This window comes from Penicilliopsis zonata (genome assembly GCF_001890105.1).
Source record: "Penicilliopsis zonata CBS 506.65 unplaced genomic scaffold ASPZOscaffold_20, whole genome shotgun sequence".
Lineage (NCBI taxonomy): Eukaryota > Fungi > Ascomycota > Eurotiomycetes > Eurotiales > Aspergillaceae > Penicilliopsis > Penicilliopsis zonata.
The window spans coordinates 127,659-145,934 of NW_019208928.1; the positions used below are offsets into that span (position 1 = coordinate 127,659).

At 53.1% G+C, this 18,276-nt stretch overlaps 4 protein-coding genes across 4 annotated transcripts; 1 reads left to right on the forward strand and 3 right to left on the reverse strand.

Annotated features, from left to right (window-relative positions):
• Positions 1 to 143: 143 nt before the first annotated feature.
• On the reverse strand, positions 144 to 8,059 carry ASPZODRAFT_154695 (hypothetical protein; the record flags this gene model as incomplete). Its single annotated transcript, XM_022726119.1, has 6 exons — positions 144 to 387; positions 449 to 1,488; positions 1,593 to 1,834; positions 5,566 to 7,208; positions 7,278 to 7,516; positions 7,598 to 8,059. The coding sequence occupies 6 exons, from the start codon at positions 8,057 to 8,059 to the stop codon at positions 144 to 146; spliced, it is 3,870 nt and encodes a 1,289-aa protein (XP_022577731.1).
• Positions 8,060 to 8,740: 681 nt separating this feature from the next.
• On the reverse strand, positions 8,741 to 10,355 carry ASPZODRAFT_1176386 (hypothetical protein). Its single transcript, XM_022721179.1, has 6 exons — positions 10,129 to 10,355; positions 9,915 to 10,051; positions 9,716 to 9,812; positions 9,357 to 9,667; positions 9,240 to 9,293; positions 8,741 to 9,178 (listed from the first exon to the last, which is right to left on the reverse strand). Exons 1-6 carry the CDS (start codon positions 10,133 to 10,135, stop codon positions 8,993 to 8,995), a joined length of 792 nt encoding a protein of 263 aa, XP_022577732.1. The 5' UTR covers positions 10,136 to 10,355; the 3' UTR covers positions 8,741 to 8,992.
• A 646-nt stretch (positions 10,356 to 11,001) lies between these two features.
• Positions 11,002 to 13,446, forward strand: ASPZODRAFT_103646 (hypothetical protein; the record flags this gene model as incomplete). Its single annotated transcript, XM_022720842.1, has 4 exons — positions 11,002 to 11,077; positions 11,155 to 11,347; positions 11,427 to 12,954; positions 13,015 to 13,446. 4 exons carry the CDS (start codon positions 11,002 to 11,004, stop codon positions 13,444 to 13,446), a joined length of 2,229 nt encoding a protein of 742 aa, XP_022577733.1.
• A 261-nt stretch (positions 13,447 to 13,707) lies between these two features.
• ASPZODRAFT_2118133 (hypothetical protein) lies at positions 13,708 to 17,620 on the reverse strand (the record flags this gene model as incomplete). The annotated part of the gene is made up of 7 exons (XM_022727778.1): positions 13,708 to 14,130; positions 14,184 to 14,484; positions 14,580 to 14,642; positions 14,709 to 14,780; positions 14,860 to 15,126; positions 15,189 to 17,445; positions 17,506 to 17,620. The coding sequence occupies 7 exons, from the start codon at positions 17,618 to 17,620 to the stop codon at positions 13,708 to 13,710; spliced, it is 3,498 nt and encodes a 1,165-aa protein (XP_022577734.1).
• Between the last annotated feature and the right edge of the window lie 656 nt (positions 17,621 to 18,276).

The following is an 18,276-nucleotide window of genomic DNA, read 5'->3' on the forward strand; positions in this document are numbered from 1 at the left end:
CTTCCCTATCTAGATCAGAACTACCTTCAGCAAGTGGAGAGTACCTGGTATCATCCAGTAACAGAATGATTGGATTAAATGAAGATGGTAACTAGTGTAGAGCATATTCATAGAAAGTCCATACGGTCTATTATACTACATCTCTAGTGCCTCCATATCCGTACAGCCTTGTCCTTCCCTCCACTCCCGACCCGTTGCCCATCCGGACTCCAGTCGACGGCAAACACCTCGTCCTGGTGTCCTGGCAGATCCATGGCCAGCTTGCCCGTGCGCACGTCCCACACTTTCAGCGTGGTGTCTTTCGACGAGGAGACAAGCAGGCGAGAGTCGGCGGAGAAGCAGCACTGGTAAACGGCGCCGACGTGGCCGCGGAGAGTCGTAATGAATCTGCTCGTTAGCTTGGGAAACAGAATTTCAAGAGAAAAGGGACGGAAAAAAAAAAACTTACTTTCCATCTCTGGCATTCCAGAGTTTGACGTGGTTGTCAAACCCAGCAGAGGCAATGTACGCCATATCCGGCGAAAAGCTCACATGGTTGACTTCCTTCTGGTGCCCCAGCAACCGGGCAATAGGTTTGTTTGACTGAGCCGGGTCCCACAGAAACATGGTGAAGTCGTCGCTGGCCGAGACCAGCTTCTCAACAAGCTGGTTGTTCACCGTGGCCGCCTGCTCGAATCGCCGGCGCGCAGCGGCAACCCTGTCCGTCTCCGAGTCCGGGACTGTCCCCATGGGGTCATGGTAGGCCGTCCGCAACACCGAGTCCGTCGACAGGGCCAGGTGGTTGACCCGGTGGGCGTGTGCTGCCAGCGTCTGCAGCAGGGCTCCGTTCTCCGGGTTCCAGATCTTGATCGACTTGTCGTGAGATGCCGTGTAGATCTTGCCCAGGCCCCCCCACCGCACGCAGGTTACCGACCCCTTGTGGCCCGTCAGGACCAGGTCGATCCGTTTCGATACCACATCCCACACGCGCACCGTGCAGTCCTTGGACGCCGACGCCAGCCGGGGCCGCCCGCTCTGCTGCACATGGTACGGCTCCCACGCCAGACTTGTGATCCATTTCGCGTGGCCCTTGAGCGGGCCCCCCAGTGCCTGGCCCTTGTCCGCATCCCACAGCCGCACCGTGTTGTCCATCGATCCCGTCGCGATCATCGCCCCGTTGGGCGAAAAGCTGACGGCCAGCACCCAGCTCGTGTGACCCTTGAGCGTATACTTGGGCGTGTTCGTCTCGCAGTCCCAAATACGAGCTGTCGCGTCCCCGCTACCGGAGACCATCGTCGACGAAGAGACCGGTGAGAAGCAGGTCGCCAGGATGGCCTCGCCGTGACCCGCGATCGCTGCCGCACACCGCGAGACCGCCTTCACTCGGAACACCGCCTGCGGGGTGTAGTACAGCGGTATCGTCTCCTCTGTCGTCTTCAACCCCGGTTTCAGTAGCGAGTGGTACAGATCGGCCAGGATATCGAGCGTCGGGCCATCCTTCTGGTCGGACTGGTAGGTGAATCGGTAGGGAACTCGTTCGTCATCCTAAACAGTTAGAAAGAAAACACACAAAAAAGAAGGAAGAAAACACTAATGGGCAGATATCAGAATACATTTTCTAGTAATGTGTTTAATAACGTCTCGAGGTTCTTGACCGTCGCATCAGCGACCGGCACCGAGACCGCCGGCCCCGTAGCAGTGCCGGTGGCCTGGTCGAAGAACTGCACACGCACACTGCCAAGATCGGCAGGTATGCTCTCAATCTCCTGCTGCTGGCGTGCCTTTTCGGCAACCTCCAGCTTCTGGCGCTTACTGGGCGGGGGCAAGAGCGTGGCCATGGTGGAATGGTAATGTGCTGTTGGAGGGGTTGAATTTGTCGTTGTCGTGATATTTTTTTGCGGAGTGAAATTTGATGGCGCTAGTCTGTTTTGGTTTATCTTATCGATAGCTGATATTACTAGAGTATTTGATTCGGGTGTAGGTAGTACTGTTATAGTGCTTAAATAAGATAATTGATGAAATATATAGTAAGAGTTATCTGCATAGACTCATATGATATGATGGTACTCGGTAGCAACTCGATTGTGGCTCTTCGTGGGCGGAGCAGCCACCCTGCAATAGTTACACTAGCCTGTCTATGCTTCAGTTTTCATAGAGATCAATCGAATGTAGATATACAATAGTATAGAAGATATATCGGTCTAGTTATGGTGATATAGAGCCTTTCTATCTGTTCCTAATGACTTACTACAGTATGTGGAGGAATATCATCCAAATCTTTTCACCGTGACTGCCCATTTGGGACGTCATCTGATATCGGCTCTTCAATTCTCTCAACTCTCGACTACCTCCTTCATACACTCCTCCTCTTCTGCGATACACTTACCCTTAATCTATGCTAGATCTATGCATAGGTACTCATCATGGCGTTGTTGAGAGCATCGTCTCTCGTGTACAATACTCGCGAGCACGCTTCTCGACCAGCAGCCAGGCCAACGAGCAGCAGACCAGTCACCAGAGCCACCAGCGTTGACTCCCAGGAGATTGTGTGTGCCGCCAGTGAGTCAAGAGGCATCTCGACTACTGTAGGGCTCGCTTTTGTCAATCTTTCGACTGCCGAAGTAGTCCTCTGTCAGATCTGCGATAGCCAGACCTATGTCCGAACCATCACCAAGATCGCCGTCTTCGAGCCGACCGAGATCCTCCTCATGAACACCGCCAAAGAGTCAAAGCTCTTCTCTGTCATCAGTGGGAATCTCGAAGAGTCCACCTTGACCCTCATCGACCGTCGATTCTGGTCCGAGAAGACCGACCAGGAATATGTGGATCATCTGGCCTTTCCTGGTGATGCAGAATCCATCAGAATGGCTTTGGGGGGGAATTATTTTGCAGCATGCAGCTTTGCAGCCGTAAGCAAGAACTCTTTTATCTGCTTATTTTAGTCTCAGACTGTGTATCATCGAATACCTGCCAATTTTTAAACGCTTTAGGTCCTCAAATACGTCGAGTTGGAACTTCACAGGGTCTTTTCACCGCAGTCTCTTCGCATCAAATTCGAGTCCTCTCACGGATCAATGGCCATTGATCTTTCTACTATATCTCAACTTGAACTCATCCGCAACTTGCAAAATGCGAGGTCGAAAGACAGCCTCCTCGGTTTGTTGAATGAGACTCTGACCCCCATGGGTGCTAGGCTACTGAGAGCCAATATTCTTCAGCCATCAACGGAAGAGGTTAAACTGCTTGCTAGATATGATGCTGTGGAGGATCTCGCCTCCCAACAAGACATGTATTTTACTATCAGACAGGGTGTGTTAAGAAAAACCTCCTCTTCCTGCATTTTCAGTCACTGACGGCTCTGGAAAGCCCTCAAGGGAATTGTCGATTCAGAGAAAGTCTTGACATCTGTTAGTATTCACATACTTATACATGCAGAGATAGAATATTGACTCTCTAGCTCATTCTACTTCCTACCAAGCGGACCTTTCAGTACGTCGAGCAGTCGGTGAATAATGTCATTATGCTCAAAACATTTGTCTCGTCAATAAACTCGATTCATCAGGCCCTTACAACTGCCCAAAGCTCACTTCTACTTACCATCCGACAAGTATCAGTTCCAATTCTACCTTCATCACTCCAGGCTGATTGGTCTAGATCTGTGACCCGGAAGGTCATCGAAACATCCAGCGTCTGATCGAGGACACCCTGGATCAAGAGATCACCTACCAGACCCGGCCACTAGATCTGAGGAATCAAAGAATATACTCGGTCAAGGTATCCATCCCCATTTCTTGGCTGCTGTTGGTTTCTTAAAGGCATCCAGGCCGGAGTGAACAGTCTGCTCGACGTGGCGCGGCAGACCTACAAGGAGGCCAACATGGATGCCAACGATCTCATTACCCGACTATCAGGTACGAAGCATACACGATGTATCTTCCCACGCTGATATAACTCAGATTCCCATGAGCTTCCGCTGAACTTGAAATTCGATTCAGCTCGTCAGTACTACATCAGCATCCCGTTGACAGCACTCTGTGATAGACAACTGCCGGACATTTTTATAAATGTCTTCCGCAAAAACAAGCGCATTGAGTGCCAGACACTTGATCTCGTGAAGCTCAATCAGAAGATTCTCGATGCCCACAACGAGGTCGTCAACATGAGCGATCAAACCATCCAAGAGCTTATCCACCACATCTGCGGCGAGATCTCGGTGCTCTTCAAAGTCAGCGAAGCGGTCGCCATGCTCGACATGCTAGCGGCCTTTGTCTATCTCTCCGTAAGCCAGGACTACGTCCGCCCTGAGCTGACGGAAGTTCTAGCCATCAAGGCCGGCCGGCATCCGATCAAAGAGAAGATCCACACAACCACCTTCGTCCCCAATGACGCTTACGCGACGGAGCAGTCCCGCTTCCAGATCATCACGGGCTGCAACATGAGCGGCAAATCAACATACATCCGCTCCCTAGCCCTGATGACGGTCATGGCACAGATCGGCTGCTATGTGCCGGCCGACTACGCCTCGTTTCCCATCGTGCACCAACTATTCGCGCGCGTGTCCACAACCGACGAGCCGGCAACCAACGTCTCAACATTCGCCGCCGAGATGAGGGAAATGGCCTTCATCCTACGTCACGTCGAGCCCCGCAGCATGGTCATCATCGACGAACTTGGCCGTGGCACCAGCACCACCGACGGGCTAGCCATCGCCATCGCCATCGCCGAGGCCCTCATCGAGACCGGCGCGCTCGTCTGGTTCGTCACCCACTTCCACGACCTCGCTGCCATCCTAGCCGAGCGCGCGGGCGTCGTCAATCTCCATCTAGCCGCCGAGATCGCGGCCGATGCCTCCAAGATGACCATGCTGTATCGCGTCGCCGAGGGCCCCGTCGCGCGCCAGAACTATGGCCTCGCCCTCGCTAGACTCGTCGATCTCCCGCCCGTAGTACTGCAGGTAGGCCAGCACATTGCCGGCCGGCTGGAGCGTATCGCCGAACAGCAGCAGCAACAGCATGGCCCTTCGTCGCCGGCACTCATCGTCGCCCGGAAACGCAAGCTGCTTCTGTCCCTGCGCGAACAGCTTCTTCAGGCTCGCAACGGGACAATGCAGGGTGCACAGCTGTGCCGGTGGTTGCAAAAGATGCAAGATGAGTTTACCTTGCGCATGGCTGCTATCCAGAATGGGTCAGTAGGAGAGGCAGAGTGTGGAGACGAGGCATCGGACTCGAGCCCAGAGAGTGAGAGCCACATCGAAGACAATTCGCCTTGGGAAGAAGCAGAATCAAATATCCAGTCGAGAGCAGACTCTAGTCTTCTATCTTCGAGTGTGTTAGAGACGAACATCGATGGAAGCGAGGCCTCTTTCCTTCTTCTTTGATCGTGGTGTTTTAAGAGTTTAGTACGAAGTATTAGATAGAGGCAATGATGGAAAGGGTTTAATATAACGAGGTGACTATTTATTCTTCTTCAAAGATGGTATCAACTCGAAGTAAATCTATCCCAATTTGCTAGACTATCACGGCATTTACAAGAAATCTAACCACTACCCAAAATGGAACAACGTCTGCTTCCCCTTCTTGCCTTTACCTTTCCTCCCTCCCTGGTCGACAGCATCTTCGTCGCCGACAGCTCCGGGGCCTGCGTCCTGGCTGCCGCCCCACGCGTTCGGCGCTGGCGCTCGCCGGTCTTCCCACCGGACAGTTCCACGCGTCAGCCCAGCCATGAGGACGTTTGGCTTCGGGGCAGTCGGCAGCGCGGGGAATGCGTCGGTGCTCCGCGGATTTGCAGGCTGTATGACGCGGGAGGAAGAGTTTGAAGATGATACACGGCTTGCTGTGGTGATGGTAGCAGGTCTGGAGAGGGAGGAAGAGACCGGCGCTGGCGCTGCGGTAGCCCAGGGGGTAGTGGTGCTGGCGGTGTTTCGCGAGCGGGAGCTCGCAGTCGTGGAAGAAAGAGGGGGAAAAGGGTTATATGGTGAAGAAGAAGAAGGGGAAGAGTAAGAAGCTGGGAGGGTGCCGCTTCGACCAACCGAGGAGCGCGAGGATTGGGCAGTTGAGGATTTTAGTCGGAGGACACGGCTACCACCTCCGCCACTGCTGACGGTCGATGGAGACATGCCGGGCAGAATCCCGCTGGGGCCCGGCAGAGCCGGGTAGTCTTCATTAATGGCGCGCCAGTCGCTCCAGGCCTTGAGCAGATCACTGCGCTTGGCTTCGTCCTCGTATATGTCAGCCAGCTCCTTGACCAGTTTCCCAAGCTCGGAGCTAGGAGCGTCAAAGAGGGAGAAAAACGCATCGATCAGCTCGGTCGCAGAGATGGAGGAGGCACGATAGCTGGAAACCCTCGTGCGGAATTCGGCAAGTTTCGTGGAATCGTTGCGCAGAAGGTTCGAGGCGCGTTCAATGACTGCGGAGTGTCGTAGCCGGCGGGCTTGATCTTGTGGCGCAAGAGAGGCCGTATCTGAGGCGAGGGTGAGATTGTCCATCTCCGCCACAGGAGGCGGAGGTGGGCGAGCGGCGGCGGCGGTGTTGGAAACAGGAGTTCCAGCGGCAGACCTGTCGGGGGCACGCACAGTCTGGGTATCGTTGCGAGTGAGCGAGCCGCCGAAACTGCGGGTTGAGACGGACTGGGCACTCTGAATAGCCATCTGTCTCTGGTAGGCAATCTCGTCTCGTCTCAGCGGCTGGGCACTTGACATTGGAAGAGGCTCCGCATTGGGGTCGCGGCCTCGGCCAGCGCCGCGTCGTTGGCGCTGGGGCTGGTATGGAGATCTAAAGTCGAACGTGGACATGTCCACCATCCTCGCGTCCCTCCGGGCATCTTTGGAAAGACCATTCGGATGCACCTCCAGCTGATGGGCCTTCAGATCCATCTGAGACTCGAAGACAACAAACTTCTTCTCCAGGCACTCCTTGTCCAGACACAGGAAATGGTCTTTTTGGAAATGGTCCTCGAGGGCGTCGTAGTCGATGTAGTATTGTTGTTGCCGGTTGCTCGACTGGCGGTCGCAGAGATGACACCGCTCATGTTTATCGCGACAATGGGTATACAACTCGTCGTCTCCATAAAAGCGTTGTCGGCAGAAACCACACTCTGGATGGCCCTTAAACCCGCTCTGGTCAATCGCACCAGGTACATCATCACCGTGCTTTTCATGTCTGCGCAGTTCTGCCGTAGAGAACAGTACATGCTCATGAGTGAAGACCTTTTTATTTCGAGTACACAGGTCGCTATAAAACCCCCCCTGGTCAGCAGTGGAATTAAAAGGAAAAATAGATTGACTGGATGATAGAACATACCACATGGCTTTGCCATGTTTGCTCTTGACATGACGGTGTAGATCCGGCCAGCCAAGACAAGCCACATCACAGTCCTTGTCTGGACAATTGTACCGTAATAGTAAAACGGTGTCTTCAAAAATCTCATCCTTCTCGTACTTCACCCCCAGGTTATCATCCGTTCGCGAGAAGTCCGTGTCTTTGAATTCTTCAAAGCGCTTTGTATGATCGTCAGTGAAGATGACAAAGGGAGATTCAGTCTGATAGGGAAGAATCAAAGTTAGCAAGGCAGTAAGACAGATGGATGTAGGAAGAAGGTGAAAGATTTCTATATTGCATACCCGGCAGTGTGCGCACGCCTTGTTCTTGTACAACGCTCTCAATCTCAGCGCACAAATATGACACGTCCGATGGTTACACGGCGAGACCGACGTATGATCGACTTTCGAGGCACAGATGAAACAGACCTCTCCATCGTCGGCATCGTCTGCCGCCGGCGTAGGGATCAGTTTGGCTTTCGTGTCGGCGACCGTGGACGAAGGCGCATCGCCAGCACCATCCGTTGAATCGGCAAGTTGGCCCCTGTTCTGCTGACGGTTGGGTCTATCTCGACCTCCTCGTCCGCCACGACCGCGGGACTTGGAACCCCTGCCAACACCGTCATTTCGGCCATCGGACTGCTGGTGCGAGTCTGCAGGTCCAGACTGAGGACCCCCTCGCCCGCGCCGGCGATTGCCACGGTGCTGGTGTGCGGGCTGCGATTCCGCGGTCGGAGCTTGGGTTTGTGCCAAACTGTCTGTCATTTCGAAGCAGGGCAGAGCCAACAGAGAGATTTCAGGGAATCAAAGCCCGGACAGACGATTCAACGGTCCCTGAGACAGAGCTCTTGGCTCTTCTTTGCGTCTGTGGCTTTGCGGGGGTGGTTTCTTCTTCTCCTGTTACTGCCGTTGATGGTGGGGAAGAGGAAAAGTGCGGGCAGGCCAAAAAAAAAAGTTGGGTGGAACAGCGTGGATTTCTTGCCCCAACATTAAAAAGGCATGAGAGAGCAGACAGCTGTTATAAACAGCTTCTAAATGTTATACTTTTACCAGAGGAGGATATTTTTTATTGCAAGAAGTTGGGAATATTCCAATTAGAGGCCTAGATGACATGCAGTATGTCTCTATAGGCTGCAACCACTCTGCAGCGAGGGGTGGAGACAAGGTGGTGAGGGTAATACGACAGTGATTCATAGTGATTCATAGGTGGTTATAGGGCCCGGCACAGTCGTAACTTGACTCATTAAAGGTAAGGAAACACCAGCAGCTCCAGTTGCATTTGGACCAGGCTATGAAGGCAGGATGCAGGCCAAATCTTCGACACAACCAACCTCATCATAGCCCACGAGGAAATAAAAGACACCAACTCCCGCTAGAGTAGAAAGGGAGACAGAGACGCAGGAACTATGCAATAGAATGAAAAACAGAAGAGCATGAAACGTTACCCTCTCTATTCAAGAGATGGGATGAGATAGAGCTGCATGATAAACATGCGTAAGAAAAGGGGGAAGAAATGGCAGATCAGAGGCAGCTCGATCCCGCTGTTTGCGGGAAACTGTTGACCGAAGTATAAAGAGGCGGTCGTGAAAATCACGCTTGAAAAGGTGGAGGGCAAAAATCCTCCAGTCTATCTGGCAGGAGACCACACAAAGGGTTTGCGAAAGATGCCGGTTACAAGCAGCATGTCAGCAGGAGTGGCTATTCTTCAGGATTGTACAGATTGTTGTTGAGGATCTTTGTCATGGTGAACATATGAACTCGATCCTGCCTGAAGACCGCCCGCATGGCATCGTCACATCGGATTTGACGTCGGTCACTCGGATCTTGCAGATTATGTTCTCGGATATACTGCCAAAGCCTCTTCACAGTCTGGGGGCGAGAAAGCTATTGGGTTTGGGTCAAAAATATGCACAAATTTGCATGGATCACGAAGACAAAGCCTTACCAAGGTTTCTCCCCCGAGCAATTCAGACAAGGCCGGTGTCAGGCGTAGGGGTTTCTATTGAAAGAGAGTCAGTTTGTCAATGGCTTTTGAGGAGGGAGAGGGGCTAGGCTGGCTTACATGAAATCCGCCAGATCTATTGACCTCTTTCTTAGGTCCTGCCTCTGAGTTTGATTCCAAATCGGAATCGTCCTCCGCCTTGACCTTTTTGGAAGTCTTCGACTTGCTTTTCTTCTTCACCGGCGCCGTCTTCCTAGTACTCGATCCGCGAGTGGTTCTTGCACGCATATTTTCCTCCGCCTGTAGCTTCGCCGCGAAGATCGCATCGGCATCTACGTCATTGTCGGGCTTGGGTTTCTTGTTCGGAGGGGTCGGCTCGCTGCGATCCGGGGACTCTGCATTCTCGGCCTGGCGCTTGTGAGGAGATAACGATGACGGGGGGGAGGAGGGTTTGGCTGTTGTGTGGTTGACGGGCTCACTGCCGTTGGCTGTCTGGGGAGCAGACTCCGGCGTTGTTGCTCCACCCTTGTCAGCAAAGAGATCGAACCGCTCCATGATTAGCTGCTTGAGAGCAGCCTGTGAGAGTATTAGCACACACTCGCAACCTCATGTGAAGCCAAAATGTAATCGGCGACATGCGCCGACACTTTGCGACAGGGCGGCGAGCATCAGACGAACCTTCTGCGGAGTGAGATCATAGCCGACGGCCTCTTCCAGACCTTTGCGGATACGTTTTTCAGAGATGGTATTCAGGTCACTCTTAGCCAGGATCGAGTCAATAATCGTAGTGTATTGCGCGCGAGCATCGTCGGAGACTGTGGGTTGGGATAGAGAGCCGCTATCAGCTGAGCTGGATCAACAAGCAGAGAGCGGCAACGGTTAGAACACTTACGCGACATCCTGGCAGCGCGACGTCGGCTATTCTGAGCTGTCCCCGATACTTCAAGCTGGAGCCGACTGCAATTGATCTTACTAAATCGAATGTATGAGCTCCAGACGGGAGAACACCACCGTATACTCGTCGCTGGGTCGTTGAAGCAGGAAGGTGGGTGGAGGTATCAACAGATGGGGTTTATGGTGCCTCAGGCAGAAAAGAGACCCATCCAAATGCAGTTAGCGGGTGTAGCGTTGGCTCTCAGGACTGGCGGGGCACAACGAGACACACGACGGGAGGGAGAGGCAGGTGAGAGGGTGAGAGGACAGACGGCCACAACTATATGTAGTATAGCAGAGCTTGATCCAGCAGATCTGATGAGAAAGAAAGGGGAGGCTGCAGAACAAAGAAAAACGGTGGCATTGACTGCAGTAGAGGGCTAGAGTAGCTGATCTGATCCTGTGGATGTTCTGTTTCTGCAAGCAGCGCGCAAGAGTTCCGACCTGCGTTGGAGTAGCTGTAGTAAGTAATACGGCGGTTACGGACCGACTGACGGCAACTAAGAATAATTACGGCCTTACGGGCCTTACTACCACACAGTGCACAGTGCACAGTGCACACGGCGGCCGGTCAAGACAAACAGAGCAAATCAAGCAAAGCAAGCAAAGCAAAGCAAACCTGGGGAAGGGCCGCTGAGCTAAGCAGGGTGGGTCATGTGACTTGGTGAGTCAGCAGCGCCGCACACTGGGATTTGGCTTTGCCCTAACGAGCGTCGGGGCAGCGGGTCGAACAGAAACGAGAAAAAACGACTCTCGCCAGGACCAACTCTGCACGCCAGGACGGTATCGAACTCAACCATCAGAGATCTCTCCCGCCGAGTTGAGTGCAACCATGGCGCCCAGTTTCGACAACCTTTCCGAGCAGGACCTCCACGAGGAGGAGGAGGAGGAAGAGATTGATTTCTCTGGTGAGTTTTCTTTTGTTGGCGGTTGTGTTGGGTTGGGTTGGACCCCTCTCGGCTAACGCGACCTGGCGATGCGATAGATCTCAAGGAGCAGTACGAGGTCAAACTTGAGGAGGGTCTGGATACATTTGTTGTGATCGATGGGCTGCCGGTCGTGCCCGGGGACAGCAGGCAGAAGCTCGTCAAATTCTTGTTGAGGAAACTCACCAGTGTCGGCAACACCTCCGAAGATGCGATTTTCATGCCCCTCAACGATCAGAATATGTCCGAAGGGTGCGTTGCCGGCAGACCGCGCGTGGAATGATCATTGTGATGGTTGCTTACAGAAACCCCTGGTTTTTTTGCTCTTTAGATTTGCCTTTGTTGAATATGACACCCCCGAACAAGCCGTTGCCGCCGTCAAGGCCCTCCACGGCACCCCCCTCGATAAGAAGCACACACTGTCCGTCAACAAGCTGATGGATATCGACCGGTATGGCCGCGAGGGACGGGTCGATGAGGAGTACAAGCCCCCTGCTGTGGAGCCATTCAAAGAGAAGGAACACCTGCGCTCGTGGTTGGCGGACCCCAACGCTCGGGACCAGTTCGCTCTCTACCGTGGCGACAAGGTCGGTGTGTTCTGGAACAACAAGAGCAACGACCCGGAGAACGTGGTTGATCGCGCCCACTGGACACAGCTCTTTGTGCAGTGGTCCCCGAAGGGCTCCTATCTCGCATCCGTCCACCCCCAGGGTGTTCAACTCTGGGGCGGTTCGGCTTTCTCAAAACAGAAGCAGTTCCCCCATCCGTTCGTCCAGCTGATTGAGTTCTCTCCCGGTGAGAACTACCTCACCACCTGGTCGGCACGACCTATCCAGGTGGAAGAGGGCCAACCCATCCTGACCTACGAGGAGGATGGTAAGAACCTTATCATCTGGGACATCACCACCGGCAAGCCCTTACGTTCTTTTGTGTCTCACGATCTCGCTTCCGCACCTGCCGACGCCGCGGCGGAGAAGAAGAAGGTTCAGTGGCCCGCTTTCAAGTGGTCGGCTGATGAGAAGTACGTTGCCAGAATGCTCCAACACCAGTCTATCTCCATCTACGAGCTGCCCCGGATGAATCTGTTGGGCAAGACCTCGGTTAAGGTGGAGGGCGTGATGGACTTTGAATGGTCACCCGCCACCCCGAGCCGGGAGGGCGTCAAGCAGTACGAGCAGCTTCTCTGCTTCTGGACCCCTGAGATCGGCAGCAACCCCGCCCGAGTGGCCATGATGAGCGTGCCGTCCAAGGAGATTGTCCGAACCCGGAATCTGTTCAACGTCTCCGACGTCAAGCTGCACTGGCAGTCGCAGGGTACCTATGTCTGTGTGAAGGTGGATCGCCACTCCAAGTCCAAGAAATCCATGGCGACCAACCTGGAGATCTTCCGCGTCAGGGAGAAGGGCGTACCTGTTGAGGTTGTTGACAGCTTGAAGGATACGGTGATCAACTTTGCCTGGGAGCCCAACGGGGACCGTTTCGTCCTCATCACCAACGGTGAAGCCCCCTCCGGCAGCGCCGTCCCGCCCAAGACGGCCGTCTCCTTCTTTGCTCCCGAGAAGAAGGGTCACCACCTTGGCAACTTCAAGTTGATACGCACCATCGAGAAGAAGACGAGCAACGCCATCTACTGGTCGCCCAAGGGCCGTTTCGTCGTGGTGGCGACCGTTCACTCGCAGAGCAGCTTCGACCTCGACTTCTGGGACATGGACTTTGAAGGCGAGAAGCCCGGGTCGGAGAAGGACCTGGCAGCCAACCTCCAGCTGATGAAGACGGTTGAGCACTACGGTGTCACTGACATTGACTGGGATCCCACTGGCCGCTACGTAGTCAGCAGTGCTAGTGTGTGGACACACTCGGTAAAGACTACCCCATCGTGTCCCCCCTCTTACTTTCAATAACTAATCTCTCATTTCTAGATGGAAAACGGTTGGAATATCCACACGTTCGCCGGTACCACCCTCGGTGAGCACCCGACAGAGAAGTTCAAGCAGTTCGTTTGGCGCCCTCGCCCGGTCACCTTCCTCAGCAAGGAGGAGCAGAAGCAGGTCCGCCGCAACCTCCGCGAGTACTCCAAGGAGTTCGATGAGGAGGACAAGTACGCCGTCGACATTGCCAACACCGCCGTGGTCGAGACTCGCAAGCGGGTACTCAGCGAATGGACTGCCTGGATCCGCCTCGAGAAGGAACTGCTTGCCGAGGACAAGGACATCCTCGGTCTCCCCGAGGAGGCCGACGAAGCCAAGCTGGCCCAGGACGCGAGTGCCGTGTCCGCGCCGGCCGAGGGCGACACCGTGGTGGAGGAGATTGTGGAGGAGATCATCGAAGAAACAGAAGAGGTTATCAACTGATGAATTGGGTTGTCTCTACTTTTCATTTCTTATTCCTTTTTTTTTCTTTCATTCTTCTCTTTCTTATTCGTCATCTAATGTCTCTCAATGTTTTCATGTATGAGCGTTGTTCATACACTTCTCGCCTCCTCGGTCTCGGCCGGGAGTTTGTCTCGAGAGCAAAAAATCTGATAGATCTGTGTGCCATTGTCCCGATAGCAGGGTTCAACATGAGAGATGAATATATGACTGGTCAGAATAGTAGAAGTCTACAGGAGTATATTAAGACAAACCCCCCAATACCAGTGCCAGTGCCAATGCCAGTGCTACGACCAGTGCTACGACCAAACTCCCTCTACAAGCATACCTGCCCGCGCCGCTCTTCAATCCCCTCGCATACGGAAGCACGTTCTTCTTGAAGAACGCGTTATCCCTCCCCTCGACATTCCCCATGGGAACATACTCACAGACAACGTACCAGCCATCCGCCCCATCAGAAGAAGCAGTCGTGTTATATCCGCAGTTCACAGCCGCACAACCTACCTCCATGGTCGCCCTCCAGACCAACTGGGTGAAATGGCCGGTTGCCTCCGTGAACCCCGTCGGCGGGTGATAGATGTATTCCTCTCCTTCGTCGCCCCAGGCGCACACAGCAGCCGTCACGTTGGGGTATCCTGTTGCCAGATTTTCGCCGTACGGTCCATACTAGCTCATCAATACTATGACAAAACCCCGTCTTAAAAATCAGGTGGACTTACTGAATGCTCCCATTGACATTTCTGTGCCCAGTCCAGTGCATACGCTGCGAGCAACCCGTTCCAGATCAGGGCACTTGCGTTGTGTTGGCGGCGGTACTCGTTGCTGACTTGGAGGATGGTGGATTCAAAGTCCGCGGTGGAGGTGTACGAGGGGGGTGCCGTGGTGGTTGGCTCGACGGTGGTGGTTGTGGTGGTTTGTGCAGAGGCTGTTGCGATGGTAGAAAGGAGGACCAAGAGTGTATATTCATTCAGTATCATGATAGAGATAGTCGTAGATATATAAATGGTACAGATGCTCTCCCTATCAATGTTTTAGCGATAGATGGTATATCTAGCGGTGAATCCATCTTACCAGTAATCATGTTAAGTCTTGATAAATATAAGATCCTATAATACTCATTCAAGGTCACATCTTGTAGTGTTGTGCTTTGCAAAGCCCCTGGTTGTAAATCCGGTCGACTCCGGCATGTCGTTACGTTGTCGCAGCAGTGGCCGGTTTTTGACGTCAGACTGAACTTGTCTCACTGCATATATATTTTTCTTTGAGCTAGGCTAATTATTGCTTCGAAAGAAGTTGGATTGCTTCGAGATCGGATGCTTATTTAGTTGTTTCTTGGATTGGATGGTACACGGTATATCACCTATAGTCAAGCCTATATATCATCACACGGGTCACATAACGCTACAGCCAATGCCATACATCGCTCGTTCCACATCTCGTTTCACCTGGTACCAGTCTGCGCGTCGCTCGGCGAATTCGTAGACCTCTTCGGCACGCCAGATGCCATGGAAGCGATCCGCGTCGGCGATGATCGCAGCGAGTTCCTTCGCATCGGACGGATCAATCAGATAAATCTGCGCTAGTTCTCGGAAAGCTTTGAAGTAAAGAAGAAGGTCGCTGTTCTTCAACGTTTGGATGAATTTGAAGTAGTGGTTCATGTCGCTGCAATTCACATGTTGGTAAAGCGAGAACGGGTGACAAGAGAGAAAGTATTGTAGACTTACCTGATAAGCTTGAGGGAGCCCTCCACGCTTATCCGCTGTCGCTTCAAATGCTTACACAACGCAGTGAAGAGGCGTAGACCGACTTCTTGATTAAACACGTCCAAGGTGCTCTTGTCCGTACTCCCCACGAGCATCTGCGTATGTGAAGACACAACATCAACCACCGCCGTAGCGGTTTCGCTCACCCCTACATCCATGGTGACACGGTGAGGATCGTCGGACATAGCAGGATTGAAATCCGTGGCCAGCTGTCTAGTGGCTAGAATATAATCGACCTCCTCCATCAGGACGTCTATACCTTTGCTGAGACCGGCGGCCACGCGCTCGTCCAGAGCCTGCTCAAACTTCTTCTTTTCCTTGACTGCGGGGTCGAGAAAGTCGTTTCGGTCCGTGAGCTTCGATCCGACCAGCTCCTGCTCGTAGAAAACGTCCATCATCTGAAGGATCAGGTCGCCGACGTTCACCAACTCCAGAAACGTGACCAGGGGCTCCACTTCCGATTGCTCTCGATCGCCTTGCTCGCGGGGCCGGTAATTAGAAAGATGGTCCACGGCCTTGTCGAAGCCGATGATAACATGGCGATGACCCAGGATGCGCAGCAACGCAATAAATATCCCTTGGCATTGCTCTCTGACAACGGTAGCGGTGTTGCCCCCGATCTTCCTGAATTGAGCTGCTCGTTCGAGACTGGACTTGGCAGAGTGGACGAGGCCCAATGCAACTTCAATGCTGAAAAGAGAGCGAATACCCTCCATTTTCGATTTCATTAGGGCAGCCTTTGCTGCAAGTTCGGTCGTTGGCAATTCCTCCATGTTCAACGGAACAGGGGATGAGGAGATGGTGGAGAAGCGGTTGGAGCTCTTCAGTGGATTCTGGGTCTCGCTCGGGCTGTCCTGATCAGATTTGCCATCGCCAGATCTACCGAAACTTGGAAGGATCGCAACAGGCATCATAATGACCTTCTTGAAGGACGTCAGGAAGTCTCGTTTGTCGGCTTGGCGGTTGATGTTCGACATCAAGAAAGACTCTGCCGAGGCTGCCTGCTCCGACAGCTGTCGATCCCACTCATTGACTGCAGCTTCGGAGCCTTTTTTGAAGTAGTCGACTTCTTCGGCAAGGTACGTATCGATATGCGGCTCAAAGACGTTGGCGATGAAACTGTCCAATATCTTCTTTGAATCATCTCCAGAACTCTGTATCGGAAGCAGAGTCTCGGACAGATGCAAGCATTGAACAAATGTACCGGAAACTGCCTTGAGATATGACTCGAGGTCTGTGCGGTGAAGTACATCGAAAATACCCGTAAGAAACGGATAGAGAACATCTTGCCCGACTTTATCCAGGAAAGAGTTTGCGACATTCGCCTGTGGAGGAAAGGCTTGGTTGATGATTGAGATTTCTTCGTTGTAGGCTACGCTCAGGCGAGTAAAGAAAGCCTGGGTATGCTCAAGTTTAATCGCCCCGGTCGTCTCATCGATGCAGTCTGCAACCTGGCCAAAGTCCGATTTCCTAGTGACCAGATGGTTATGCTGAACGAAAAGCTGAACTGCGGATGCAGCCCCGTTCAAAGTCCAGAGGATATGGGCATAGGTCCGCATAGAGCCGTTGATATCGTCCGTGTCATAGCCTTGCCGGAACTCCTTCAGGGCTGCTGTTTCAAACATCGATATGACCTTTTCGAGTTGATCCACGCGAGCTCTCCATCCCTCAGTCTGGTCACATTTCGCGAACGCCTGCAACTGAGACAAGATTTGGGCTTGCTGATGCGGGTCCGAGTATTTCTGGGTAACCAGATTGTCCGGTGATGCTTCGGAATTCACAATGGCCTCGTAGAACGACGAGAGTGCAGAATGGATCTTCCCATACTCGGACCGAGCTTGTCCGCGTATCGACTTTGCCTGCTTCAGCGCTACCAGGGCTGGGTCGCTGCCCCTGTTGTCTGGGCTCGAATCTGGCGCGGCAGTCGACAGATTGATGCTGTCAAACCCGTCTGACAGCGATTTCAACTCTGACAACGAATCCGGTGCATTCCGAGTTGCGGAGACGGGTGGCTGATCGACGCTTCTCACGCTGGCAATCGTCCCATGAGCACTCTCGAAGTTTTTCCTTGCTTCTAATTCATCCCAACATCCCATGATTTTCAGCTTCTGAACCCATCGCGTGTCATCATATGCCATTTCCCGTAGGAGCCGTGACGATCGAGCAACTCGGATAAGGTCGACGGGGGAGAGGTAGTCAAGAATCAAGGTCATGATCTCTGGAAAATCATCATTAATATCTGCTCAGATCTAGAGATTCCAAGTTGGGATTGATTCACCTGCAGGGAGAGCCGCCCTTGAGATCTCCTCCATGGAAGCCATCTTGATGGAGGCCAGCACATCCCGGCGCGGCGGCGGCCGCCCTCGAGATCCTGTCCCAGTCCTCGCACTCATATTGCCGACTCAAAGTCCGCATCAGGACGAAACAACCCTCTAAAACGCTCTCCGTGTCGTGGACTCGAGGCTGCCCGCCGCAACGGCGAGGTCACAGCGGGCGGGTTTGTTCGTGTCGGGAGGCAACACAGGATGGAGGCGGGTCAGACGGTGGGGCGGTGCTGTCGTGTGAGCACCAAGCTTCATAGATGGAACATGACTGTCTATGAGGCTGCTGGCTTATCTTTTTGGGGCCATTAAATGCATCGGAATGGAAAGTCCTCTGTTTGCTGCCGCACTCAATTATCCATGCCTTGGCGAATCTCCCACTCCGAGCAGCGAATGGCAGGCTCGGTTGCTTCGTCTTGCCGGAGATGCAACAGATGTTGAGTAACGTCGGACAGAAGTACGAGATCCAGTAAATAATTGAGGAATAAGTTGATAAAAATTGGTATCAATGATATGGGCGTCTTCTAGATGTTCGTTGATCTATACGAATAAAATAAATTTCATAAGCCAATGCTAGATTGGATTATATTCTTTCCTAGGGACGTTTCTCTACCGGGTACGTGCGTACTGGAATGTTTTCCACGTTACCTAGGTAGCCTATTCATGAGACTCTTTTCAATTGCTAGGCAGAGGATACCTCGGATTTCGGCTTTGCTACCTGTTGGCAT